Consider the following 13,827-nt stretch of genomic DNA (forward strand, 5'->3'; position numbering starts at 1 on the left):
CTAAACAATGAGCACACACAAACACGAACACACAAGTGCTTAATAAACACTTATGACACACTCTGTGGGTCTGATTATTCTATTAGTAAGAAGCTTCCCGTAAAACAGTGTAACATTAGACCTGAAAGCACCCTTGGCTTATCTCCAGCATATATTATATATTTCCTCCATTTCTTCACACTTTCCCGCCACTCATGTTCCTCTCCATCATGCAGAACCTTTCTATCATCTCTCATTCTGTCCTTTCTTGTCCTACCCAGCATGCACCGCACAACATCATGTTACCAGGACCCCACAGCATTACATTTTGATAAAGGAAAGACTCACAATGCTTAGAGACTCATCAGTGTGCAGAAAAACATACACCCACCACACAGCCTTGTATATTCAAGGTCATTGTTGTATGAAGGAAATATCAGCAGGACAGCAGTGTGGATACAGGTTTGTTAAATGTCCCATGCAAAAAACACAACCAGAAGTCAAAGCATAAGCTCATATTGTTTTATTCATACTATCAATTTCCTTTCATCTAAATTGGTAGCGCTGAAGACACAGGATGTACAGAAGCTACATGCTCTGATGCTATTGTAACATTAAATATGCATGCACACTACACCAACCCATACAGCCTCATCTGTTTTAAAAGCTCTTTTTCCCCAAAGGTTCTGTATAGAAGGCATATCTTTCTCCATCTCTTGCATACATAACCTACAAAACAGACTAAACATCTGCAGCAGTAAGGTACAGTGACCTGAGTCATAACAGACAGTTCATGTAATATTCCAATCAGCCAATCATGTAGCAGACCCACAATGCATAAAGACATGCAGATACAGGGCAAGAGCTTCAGTTCTTCATCAATCAGCACTGACTTTGGTGTGGTTGCTGGTGCCAGGTGGGCAGGTTTGAGTATTCCAAAAGATCCTCAAGAGCTACACAACATGTCGAGATCCAAAGTAATTCAGGATCAAATAAGTAAGTAAATAATTGAGATCTATCAGTCTGGAAAAGGTTATAAAGCCATTTCTAAAGCTTTGGGACTCCAGTGAACCACAGTGAGAGCCGTTATACACAAATGGTGAAAACATGGATCAGTGGTGAACCTTCCTAATAGTAGCCGACCGACCAAAATTACCTCAAGAGCACAGAGACGACTCATCCAAGATGTCACAAAAAACTCCACAACAACATCCAAAGAATTGCAGGTCTCACTTGCCTCAGTTAAGGTCAGTGTTCATGATAAAAGATATTTAAATATATATATATATATATATATATATATATATATATATATATATATTTAAATATATATATATATATATATATATATAGGATCAAGTCAATTAAACCATGGGATATCTGGTCAGTTAAGTAGCAGAGGAGCTTGTTAATCAGTTAATACAATTACAACAGGTACACAACAGAGACAACAATACGATGACCGCCAAAACAGGAAAGGTTTTACAAGTGGAGGCCACTGTCATGTTTTACTTCCCGATCTTTACTAACTTTTTCACTAGTTTTGCATTTTGGCCAGGGTCAGTATCACTACTGGTAGCATGAGGTGATACCTGGACCCTACAGAGATTGCACAGGGTGTCCAACCCTTCCAGGATGGCACATCAATACTGTACGTGCTATTGCCAGAAGGTTTGCTGTGTCTCCCAGCAAAGATCATGGAGGAGATTCCAGTAGACAGGCAGCTACTCTAGAAGAGCTGAACAGGGTTGTAGAAGGTCCTTAACCCATCAGCAGGACTGGTATCTGTAATGAGGTACAGGATGAGCAGTGCCATAGACCTACCAAATGACCTCCAGCAGGCCACTGGTGTGAACTTCTCTGACCAAACAATCAGAAACAGACTTCATCAGGGTGGTCTGAGGGCTTGACGTTTTCTAAAGGGCCCTCTCCTTACAGTCCGGCACCATAGGACTTGATTGGTATTTGACTTAGAGCAGAATTAGCAGGTCTGCCACTGGCACCATGTGCTTTTCACAGATAAGAGCAGGTTCACCCTGTGCACATGTGACAGATATGAAAGGACATTACTGTATGTTGCCTCTAACATTGTTCAGCATGAGCAGTTATGTGATTGGTCAGTGATGGTCTGGGGAGGCATATCCATGGAGGGATAAACATACCTCTACAGGTTAGACAACATCAACCTAACTGCCATTAGGTATCTTAGGGTATATTAGAGTATAGAACCTACACTGGTGTAGAGGGTACTGGGTTCCTCCTGGTGCACAATGATAATTGCGGTCATGGCCCTCATGCCCGCCTGACCTAAATCTAATAGAACACTTCTGGGACATTATGTTGCGATCCATCCAAGGCCACTAAGTTGCACCTCAGAATGTTGAGTAGTTCAGTGATGCTCTGGTCCAGATCAGCATCCGTCGGCTCATTAAGAACAGGCCCTGAAGTCAGGCATGTACACAAGCACAAGGGACCATAAAAACTACTGACTAATGATCATTGTGTGTAAACATATATACAATATAATGCTTCTAATATGGCAGGCATATGAATTTAAGTGCTTTATTCAACACAAGATTGGCATCTTCACAATTAACCAGGAATCTTAATGAAAATTCGACTTCATTTATAGCTGCTAAATGACTTTTATTATATCATAAGAGTTTAATGTGTATAGGCGTTTTGTGTCGAACAGAGAGTACGGCTTAATGACTGTAGGTCAGGACTCATTACAGTGGCTTGGCGTGAAACAGTATAGAGTTACACAACACTACAGATCATTACAGCATACCTCAGTTAGGAATTCTACATTTGTGAACTATAAAGATTAGGTGTTAAGTTATAATATCAAATCAGCTGTTTGTGTTTTTATACCATGACACATGTCATATCTTAGAAAAAGGCTCACAAAGTCAAAGACAACATATTTTAAATCCTGAGAAAGACAGATCTAGCCAGCATCTATGTCTGTGTCTAGTATTCGTGTGCGTGATAAATAATAAAAAATAGCTTTAGTCTCCTTCTAACTCTGTCTCTCTCTTTCTCATACATGTGCACCGTCCCTACATACTAATCTCTCGGTAGTGAAACATGGACTGTTATGCGGTTTTCTAGGACAAATGAGCCTTGTGACCCAATTCTGTGTGCTGCAGTATTCAGAGCAAATTATTGTGTGGCTGATTGATGTGTACAAAAAGCTCATTTCCATAGATGAGTGACAGCATCATGATCAGGCCAAATTAAAATTGCAGAAACCAGAAGAACCCAGAAAGGAGAGCTAAATAACCAGTGACAGAATGCAACACGGTCCATATTTGAATGTTTTTCCCCCTACATAAATCTGTTCCGTGTGTGTGTGTGTGTGTGTGTGTGTGTGTGTGTGTGTGTGTGTGTGTGTGTGTGTGTGTGTGTGTGTGTGTGTGTGTGTGTGTGTGTGTGTGTACAAGTGACAGCATGTAAATGTGTGAGTGTTTCGGGCGTCTGGACTATGTGATTGTGCAGAAGCCTCAGCCAAATGAAGCAAAAGGAGGAGATTATCAGGAATGGAGGGGGTAGGATCCAAGCCATGTGATTGGCTGAAAGCCTTGGATCTGATCCCTACAGATGGCCCTGGTTGCCATGGCGATAAGGAGCTCAGCATCAGTATCCTTTAATGGAGCCAACGGTGGAGCACTCTGCCACATACGCATGACGTGTCGATGTGTCAAGCTTACACACTCAAACTGTGCCAAATCAGCACAATCACAACACTTAATCATACATCAACAATGTTGTCTTGTTAATGTCTGAATAGAAACTCGTAGCATCCATGTATGAATCAGTAACAAGCTGTTTAAGCTCTGATCTCTGTCTGTCGTTTCATCCATGCACATGTGCATCGTCTAGTCTGTTATTAGTTTTTTTTGTCTAAAGATCATGGAATTGGGAGCTCCAACTTTCTCAATGTGTAAATGCACGAATCAAGTACTCGATCTGTCAGTTATGTTTTCACCAAGCAAGAGCAAAGTGGTATGGAAATGGAAAAGGACAGGCAGAAGGAAGGAAGAAGAAAGACACAGACTGGTGATCATCAGAGGGAGGAGAAACAAACAGTAGCAGAGTGAAAGAAGGAAGCTTTGAATAAAGCTTGTGTTTCTGGCTAAGCTGTTACATTTGTATAAACCTGTCCTAATACCCAGAATGCATTAGCATATGTCATCCTATATTATCATATTTAACACTAAACTAACAATACAGCCCAATCTCTTAGATGCACCACATTAGTACACAATCTTCCACCTATTAAAAATAAACTCACTCAAGGGCACAGCAGTTGTGTCAGTTGGTCAGAGTTTTTCCACCAGTTCTGAGGAACTCTGAGGTTTTGGTCCTACCTGGCAGTTAAAGCTGCTGCGCTCAGAGGCTCGCTGCTGCATGCTGTGTACCCGCTGGTGCCTGCTTCAGCGGCTGGTGAACTCCAGGCAGAGCTGGTGCTTTGGCACTCCTCACCAGGCTCGAGCCTCACGCCAAGACAAGCCTTTCAGCACAGCAAACCCGTCCGACTGTGATCTCCAGCCTGTGTGCCTGTTTTTTTTTTCCCCCCCGAGAATCCTCCATCCACCAATCAGGAGGGACGTTTAAGCATTGACATCACTGACTGCGTGGACTGCAGCCTAAGCTCATGTGTTTTGTTGGTGTGTGTGTATGTCTGATGAATGTTTCTCTCTGTGTGTGTGTGTGTGTGTGTGTGTGTGTGTGTGTGTGTGTGTGTGTGTGTGTGTGTGTGTGTGTGTGTGTGTGCTAAACCAAAGCTCCCTCCTCTCTGTCTCCTCTCCTTGTGCCTTCTTGATGTCTTAGCATCCTCCTTAAAGACAACTACTGCACTCTGGGATATGTAGAGAAGTAGCACATGCTTATTTAGAATGCTGTGGCACAGCACAATATTATCAGTTATTCATAATGACTTTAATATTTAAAGCTGCACATAACTGATGTGTAAATATGACTAAAAGCCTTGGGCTGGGGTGACAAAGAAAAGAGCAAATCTTTAACACAGATCCCAGATCAGCATGACTACAAGAGCAGTTCAAACTCCCCCTGTGTGGCCGTCTGTTTGTCAGGGCCTTTGGCTAGCTTTGCTCTACCAATGACCAAAATTGCAACCTCTCCTGCTCGAACACTATTATAACACCACTCCCACTTCCTCTCTCTCTCTCTCTCTCTCTCTCTCTCTCTCTCTCTCTCTCTCTCTCTCTCTCTCTCTCTCTCTCTCTCAATCTTTTATCCCTCACTCAGACATTTTTATGTGAAAATAGACAGATTGAACGGAAACTCTGGAGCAAATACATTTGCTTATGTTTGATAAATATAGCCATTGTATGTATCTATTCCCTCAATAAATGTTAGACTAACCGTCAGTCTTCTTTCTTTAAACGCTTATTGGATAATTTTACAAAGGTTGTTACTTTTCATTTGTTTAAAACTGGTATTAGACTGACACTTATTTCTCGCTCTCTATCTATCTGGTTTCATCTCAGTCTGGCAACCCTACAGATAATTATTATCAGGACAATTTTACATCTGTCTCTATGGTTACTGTGCAAATATCTGTGACCTCCGCATTTTCGATCCGACTGAAGCCCAGCCGCAGAGCACGGGTGTGATACAGTGAACCAAATCAATCGGCAGTCGTACAAGCCCATTCTCTCATGCACACTGAACATGCACCATGCCGGACACAGATACGGTCAGTATGAACACTCACCCCTTCGCTGCTCACAGGGCTTTGAACCTGCAAAAAGACACAGAGGGAATTTAAAGGAGCTCAGAAGGATTTGCAAAGACACATTCTCACACAATGTATTTGGTCTGTGTTTTTATATTATAAAGGTTAATGCTTTTCAGATGACTCAATCTGGGATTGTGCTTGATGTATAAACGCAGGGCTTAAGTCCAAAACCCAGTACCATGTGTCAGAAAACTGCACATCCATGGAACAAATTGATTACAGTAGAAATAGGAACATGATGGTTCCTAGTTTCCTCTCTGAACTAAAGATTAAAAAAATTAAAGATTGCTCACCCTGCATGACTCGTTTTACACCACCCCACCCCGACCCCCCACACCACATCAGTACTCAGGTCTCAACACTCATGCACAGAACAGATGATGAAAAATGGTGTTTAGAACAAAGCAGCTTCTACATTCAGTCACAGATTAATTTAACCAGAAAAACTTTACTTGGGGGGACATGGTGGCTTAGTGGTTAGCACGTTCGCCTCACACCTCCAGGGTTGGGGGTTCGATTCCCGCCTCCGTCTTGTGTGTGTGGAATTTGCACGTTCTCCCCGTGCCTCGGGGGTTTCCTCCGGGTACTCCGGTTTCCTCCCCCGGTCCAAAGACATGCATGGTAGGTTGATTGGCATCTCTGGAAAATTATCCGTAGTGTCTGAGTGTGTGTGTGTGTGAACGAGAGTGTGTGTGTGCCCTGTGATGGGTTGGCACTCCGTCCAGGGTGTATCCTGCCTCGATGCCAGGCACAGGCTCCACGTGACCCGAGAAGTTTGGATAAGCGGTAGAAAATGAATGAATGAATGAATGAATGAATGAATGAACTTTACTTGACTCCTCAACATACACACTTTGTCACCAGAACATATGCAGACATGGGATGAGTTAACCCTGAAAGTTGGTTCAAATGTTTTATATATGTCTATTTTCATCCCTTTTAACATGTTTCAACATGTTCTTAACTTGAATCCTGGCCCAGTTGTAAGTGTTAATGATGCATGCAGTCTGAAACAGTGCCTACTACAGGATGTGCAGTGAAGTGAAACTGTTCTCTCACTTATCAAAGCTTCAGTGTGCGTTACCCAGAGTGCATTTACACTGGGTGTGTGTGTGTGTGTGTGTGTGTAATATTTCCGTGAGCTCTGCAGATTGTACAGAAATATTTTGTTACTCCACACATCAGAGCCAATTAATGACTCATGAATAATTTTAATTCGACCAATAACAGATACCCGTAATAACAGAACACACAGAGCTCAGCACAGAGGAATCTAGTCCTTTGTGCTACTAATTTGATTTGTATGCCTGACATACCCTTTATATATATATATATATATATATATATATATATATATATATATATATATATATATATATATATATATATATAATAGATAAGAAGCTATTGTAGAAAATCCATGTGACCCGTTTTGGATCGATTTTGCTGCAGCAAAATTGCTGCTACAATATAATCCCTTATAAACGCTACAAACATTTAGATATTGCACCGATGAGAATTTTGTCGCATGGACAAACAAGCCAACAAAACAGAATGCCTCACTGAAAAGCATTAAATTATAACACTTTGATTAGCTACATCTTTTAGACTACGTAACAATAACTCAATGAAAATGTGGAGAAGGTCAAATATAGCAATAAAAAAAAGTAGAAACAACAATAATTGCATCACTATTTTATTTTATTTTTAATGCAACATACTTTTAAACTTAAAACAATACTGAAAATAAGTGCGATAAAGACCAGCAATTCATTTACAGTAAAAAAAAAAAAGAAAAAAAGAAAAAAAAAAGCGTTCTTGATGTTTTTCAGTTTTTTTCTTGTGCAGTCAGAAAAATCCAGTCTGTCAAGTGCACTGAAGTCTGGTTGAATGATATGAGAATGTAAAATGTATGAATGAAAAAAAATCCAATTTCTGTTCCATTTTAATTTCAGTCACTTACAAATTTCATTGTGCCCGTGAACACATCCCTCCCTCCCTCCCGGCTGCCATCCCTTTCGCTGACCATCCTGACGATGCTGTGCGTCAGTCTTGTGTTTCTCTGCGTGTTTCAGTCAAACTGTGATCCTTAAACAGAGCAATCTGTATTTCACACAAGGCTTTACATCTGACTTCGGTAGATAAATATTTACCTAACTCAGAGAGTACAACACATTACTGTGAAGGTGTGCAGACACACACTTGCCTAAGTTAAAAAAGTAGCAGTAACCTTCAAAATAAAAGCAATGCAGTTGTATTGTGTTCATGATGTACATTTATTTACATTTGATTTCCAATTACTCACTGAATTCACACGGGCTGGACAGAGACTTCCAAAGGGCTGGATGTGACCCAGGGGCTGTAATATGCCCGGGTCTATGTAACACGCTACGCTACCTGCTGTGTCACCATGTCTCTGTCACTTAATAATGCATTATATTAAAACAACGTTTTCTAAAACAGATCATGTCCCAGACATGTAGACAGCTCAGGATTCCCTGTTCAACCTCAAGATGCTGTCATGACAGAGTTTTGCACATTCTCTGGGTGTCCTCTGGTTTCCTCGCACCTCTTCTGAACAATAAATGTGTAGGTGTACATGGTACACTAAATTGCCTATAGGTCTGAATGAATGTGTGACTGTGTGTACAGTATACAGTGGCCTATAATGATCTGGCATCACATCCGCTAGTGTTTATAGGATATGCTCCACATCAATTATGAACAAATCTATTAACTAATTGACAGGATCTCATTTACAAAGGCTAAACAAACTAACAGGCAGATCCTCCAATGTTCCTTTGAGTAACAATCCACCTCTCATGCATTCATTACATAATAAAACCTTTAAAGCTCTCTTATAGATATCTTTTGAACTCAGTGCTAACTCATGTATACCTACTACCCATAAACCAGGAAGATTTTCTTCAATATACTTCTGCAATAAACAAAGGAATTGTAGACTCAAATGGAGACTGGGTCAAATACACTTGGATTTCATTTAAACACTCACCAATTAATTCCTTAATCCAAAGGTGTCCAGGCTTATTCATTCCAAACAAGCAGAAAACACACCTGGGTCTAGCTAAAACTTAGATCAACTGATGAATTAGGTGGAATCAGATGTGGCTCCTGCTTGATTGGAATGAAAAGCTGCACGAACAAAGGCCATTTGAAGACAGGATTGGACACCTCTGCTTCAGACTCTCAGGCTCTGCTGTATGTGTCTAAGGTCATGTGAGTTATCAACAGTCTCGGCAGTTCATGACAGGATCTCCTGTTCCATGAAACCACCTCCAAACCCCATCCACCATTTGTCCTCCTCTGCTTGACTTTAAGCATTGACAACATTACATTTTCTATCTGGTCAACTAGAAAAACATCCCAAACCAATATCCAGACCACCCCACGAACCCCAATCCAAGGAAAAGGGTATTACTAAAGGGAGTGAGATAAATCTAACTTCAGCATCTCTTCAGTGATTATGCCCTCCACTTTTGAAAGTCTCTATATTTTTGTATACTGCATGTGAAACATTTATGCATACGGTTTGCCCGGAACTCTCACTCATTCACTCATTTCCTACCGCTTATCCGAACTTCTCGGGTCACGGGGAGCCTGTGCCTATCTCAGGCGTCATCGGGCATCGAGGATACACCCTGGACGGAGTGCCAACCCACCGCAGGGCACACACACACTCTCATTCACTCACACACTCGCACACTACGAACAATTTTCCAGAGATGCCAATCAACCTACCATGCATGTCTTTGGACCGGGGGAGGAAACCGGAGTACCCGGAGGAAACACCCGAGGCACAGGGAGAACATGCAAACTCCACACACACAAGGTGGAGGCAGGAATCGAACCCCCAACCCTGGAGGTGTGAGGCAGGTGTGCCCCCCCTGCCTGGAACTCTATCTTTTTAATTACATAACTAAACAGCTGCACATGGAGACCCCACAACTCACCCTAGTTGATCTTGTTAAAAAAATCCAAAAGGATGTGTTTTCTAAAATAAAAGCAGCAGACAAGCTGACTAAGTATTCATTAATGAATCATTAGTTTCATATTTCTAGACAGCTGGCTGACAGGGGCTTCTCACTACAGACCTCTAAAGCTGCTTTTCCATTGACAGCACTGTGTTGCCGTTTTCATTCATTACAAGCAAACCACAAGGAAACATGCTGCCATGTTGATTTATCTAAAAGATTTTGTAGTAACTGCACTGTTCTCCTACTGCTCTTGTTTCTCACAGACAACACACTCTTTGGCTGCATTAGTATTCCTGTTAAGCAGGAACTGACTTTTTCTGTTACCACATAAAAAAATTAGGTCTCTGTCTACCAAGCTCAGATCAAGTGCTTCATAAATTTTATGGGACCATTAGTATCCAGAGTGGCATTTTGTAGAGAAGCCATGCGAGTTGACAATGGTTAGTACTGGTCCAGAAGCCCTGAGTGAAACAGTGTACCTGTTCTTGGCTGTAATGGTGAAGCAGTGAGATGATTTCCTTTCACACAAAACCTGTGAGATTTCACCAACTCCATATGTCCTAAATGTACTACAGCAGGTGTGCAATGTGGCTTCTATACCCTAGTAGTACAATTACAGTGCAAAAGACATGCTCATGAGTCTCATAATGATTTTGCAATATTCTGTAATAGTTTTCAGAAAATGGGCAGGGCTAAACATGTTGACTTAGAGAGCCTTGGCACTCGTTAAATCACTGCATGTTTGATTTGACCTTCTTCCAGACCCATGATGGGAGAGAGATTCAGGAAGACAACATGAGACTCTAATGTCAGAGGAGACTCAAGGAAACACGTTTAAACTTACAGGCTGCTGTTTAACCTAGACACTTGTTTTACACACGTACTAATCTTAAGCCTATGTGACAGGAAGCAGCTGTGTGGATGTGGATTTGGATGTTGCTTTTTACACCTGGTCACTTCATGTGTTTTCTGTGATCAGATAGCTATCCGATGGTAAAAAGACCTGGTCTAAATGCCCTCTGAAACGTTTTCGATACGGATATAAATCCGATGGTTCGAACCCCTTCAGGAGGTGGTCTGGGACGCATTTCAGATGCAACTGGACAGGTGTAAATGAATGTGGTTGTTCAAGTCATATACGTCAGCGCTATACTCTTCCCAAACGGAAGTACGTCACTCGCAAGGGACTCAAGTGTTGTGCATCGCGCCAGAAACGGAAATGAAGTAAAATATATTTGCATTTTGGGCGGGAGTAGAAAGATTGGATCGACATCCGATTCGCCAAGACGCATTTATGTGGCCTAATGTAAATGGAATCGGATCAGAGAACACACATGCAGTGACCGGGTGTAAAAAGGCCCGATGTGGATGTGGATGTGAATGAGGATGTGAATGAGGATGTGGATGTGAATGTGAATGTGGATGTGAATGAGGATGTGGATGTGGATGAGGATGTGGATGAGGATGTGAATGAGGATGTGGATGTGAATGAGAATATGGATGTGAATGAGGATGTGAATGGGGATGTGAATGGGGATGAGGATGTGAATGTGAATGTGAATGAGGATGTGGATGTGTATGAGGATGTGAATGAGGATGTGGATGAGGATGTGAATGAGGATGTGGATGTGAATGAGGATGTGGTTGAGGATGTGGATGTGAATGAGGATGTGGATGTGGATGAGGATGTGGATGTGAATGAGGATGTGAATGTGAATGAGGATGAGGATGTGAATGAGGATATGGAAGTGGATGTGGATGTGAATGAGGATGTGGATGTGAATGTGAATGAGGATGAGGATGTGAATGTGAATGAGGATGAGAATGTGGATGTGAATGATGATGTGGATGAGGATGTGAATGAGGATGTGGATGTGAATGAGGATGTGGATGAGGATGTGAATGAGGATGTGGATGTGAATGAGGATGTGGTTGAGGATGTGGATGTGAATGAGGATGTGGATGTGGATGAGGATGTGGATGTGAATGAGGATGTGAATGTGAATGAGGATGAGGATGTGAACGTGAATGAGGATGAGGAAGTGAATGTGAATGTGAATGAGGATGTGGATGTGAATGAGGATGTGGATGAGGATGTGGATGTGAATGAGGATGTGAATGAGGATGTGGATACTTAACGTATGCATGACAGAAGACAAGGAACAAAGGTGTATCAGGTCTGTATCAGTCAATAGCTCAGTAATGAATTAAACACAGATGAATGAAACGCGTTCTTTTGTTTGAGGCTTTGTTAAAGCTGTATAATCAGGACATACTGTAAATCCTCCAGAAAAGCAACAATGTTATTATTATTATTATTATTATTATTATTATTATTATTATTATTATTATTATTATTCCTGTAAAAACGCAGATGTAAACGTTTCTTTCTTACCGGCGGAAGAAGAGGCTCCATTTGCGCTCCTTGATCCTTTACGTCCATTCTTTTCGCTTCCGAAATGTGCACTGAATGTGTATTGTGTGTTTAAATATATCGAGTTAAACACCGATGTGCTTGAAGCAGCTGCACATTTACACTGAACCCATTGGCTAGTCGTCCAACCTCTGATTTTTTTTTTCCGAGACAGCGCGCGCGCTTTTTCCTGCTCGCGCACGCCGTGGCTCCCTGCTCGTGCAACTTGCGCCCGTGTGACGCATCTCGCTTAACACGTGGGTATTATACCGAGATGCAACACGTTTAAAGCGGAACCTTTGCATGACTCTGGATTTGGTCATTAGGTAGAATAAGGTGCAAGCTTATTCTAGGAGTATGTGCGTTTACATTCAGAAGACACAACAACACACAACACAACAGATTGCAATTATCCTAAGAAAGAAAGAAAGAAAGAAAGAAAGAAAGAAAGAAAGAAAGAAAGAAAGAAAGAAAGAAAGAAAGAAAAGAATAGCTACGGCTTTTGTATTTTATTTGGTGGCCATAAAGACATATATTAAAACATTTTAGAAGACGGATATATAAACACATCTTCTGTACGATTATGGATTATTTGGTGACACACCGACTCTGTCGCCACCTTGTGGCTAGTGTAGCTCATGTAATCCTGACACTTGTGTGTTAATGTCTTGGATGACCAAAAATCCCAAAACATTTTGCCACAAAATTGAACACACACAGTTGTATAGAATGTCTTTGTATTCTGTAGGATCTCCTTTCACTGGAACTAAGAGACACAAACCCTGTTCCAGCATGACAATGCTGTTGTGCACAAAGTGACATACATGTAGACATGGTGTGTTAAGGATTTTCCTTCGTCAGCATTATTGCCTGATCTCACTGATGCTACAAAACCCAGTGGGAAGAATTCCCAAAAGAGTGGATGTTACAGAAAATGGAGGGGGAGTCCATATTAATGCCATACCTTAGGCTTCTCAAAAGGAAATATATGTGTCAATGTCAGGTGTTCATATTTTTGATATAGAGTGTAGCCTATGTGCCACCAAGGTGGAGTTAATCTATTTACTGAAAAATGCCTCAAATTCACTTATACCTCAATATCAGTAGAACTATGAGGTTAATAGCCTATCGCTTAAAATTGAATGTAGAAAAATGTATTGCCTACCTTGCTATATGATCATATGAACGTTTCCATCCATCCATTAGCTGCACCGCTTATCCCACCCAGAGTTGCGAGGAACCTTACATCTATCTGAGGGGACTTGGATCACAAGGTGGGAACACCATGGACAGGGTGCTAGAAAACACAGGGCACAATCTCACACAATCTCTCACACACACAGACTTGGGGAGGAAACTGGAGTATCCACAGGAAGCTCAGTGAGAGCATGCAGACTCTATGCACACAAGGCAGAGACGGAATCAGCCCCCATCCCTGAAGGTGCAAGTCCACTGTGCCCCAGTAACATTAGATAAATCTCAAAATCGAAAATTAAAAATGCTTTTAATTGTTGTGTAGCAAGCTAAATAGATTATCATGGCACTACCAATGGTCACTATAACAGAATTGGTTTGAACATTGTTCATAGTAGTATACATTGCTTTAATCCCGACACAAAATATTTTCAGATTACCAAAATTATGATTCAGTTTCTCAAATTCAATAAACCTCT

General features: G+C 41.3%; 1 protein-coding gene across 4 annotated transcripts in view; it reads right to left on the reverse strand.

The window, feature by feature from the left end:
- Positions 1-12,379, reverse strand: part of slc4a10a (solute carrier family 4 member 10a) — a 43,273-nt gene extending 30,894 nt beyond the window's left edge. For 3 of the 4 annotated variants that reach the window (XM_027171463.2, XM_027171465.2, XM_027171461.2), the window contains exons 1-2: positions 12,137-12,379; positions 5,723-5,749 (exon numbers count right to left, since the gene is read on the reverse strand). In XM_027171463.2, the coding sequence (XP_027027264.2) occupies positions 5,723-5,749; positions 12,137-12,184 (75 nt within the window). In that variant the 5' untranslated portion in view covers positions 12,185-12,379. Of the gene's footprint in view, positions 1-4,352; positions 4,663-5,722; positions 5,750-12,136 lie in introns of those variants that run through there. The other variant, XM_047807231.1, reaches the window with a different exon arrangement.
- Between the last annotated feature and the right edge of the window lie 1,448 nt (positions 12,380-13,827).

The sequence above is a fragment of the Tachysurus fulvidraco genome, chromosome 2 (assembly GCF_022655615.1).
Source record: "Tachysurus fulvidraco isolate hzauxx_2018 chromosome 2, HZAU_PFXX_2.0, whole genome shotgun sequence".
NCBI lineage: Eukaryota > Metazoa > Chordata > Actinopteri > Siluriformes > Bagridae > Tachysurus > Tachysurus fulvidraco.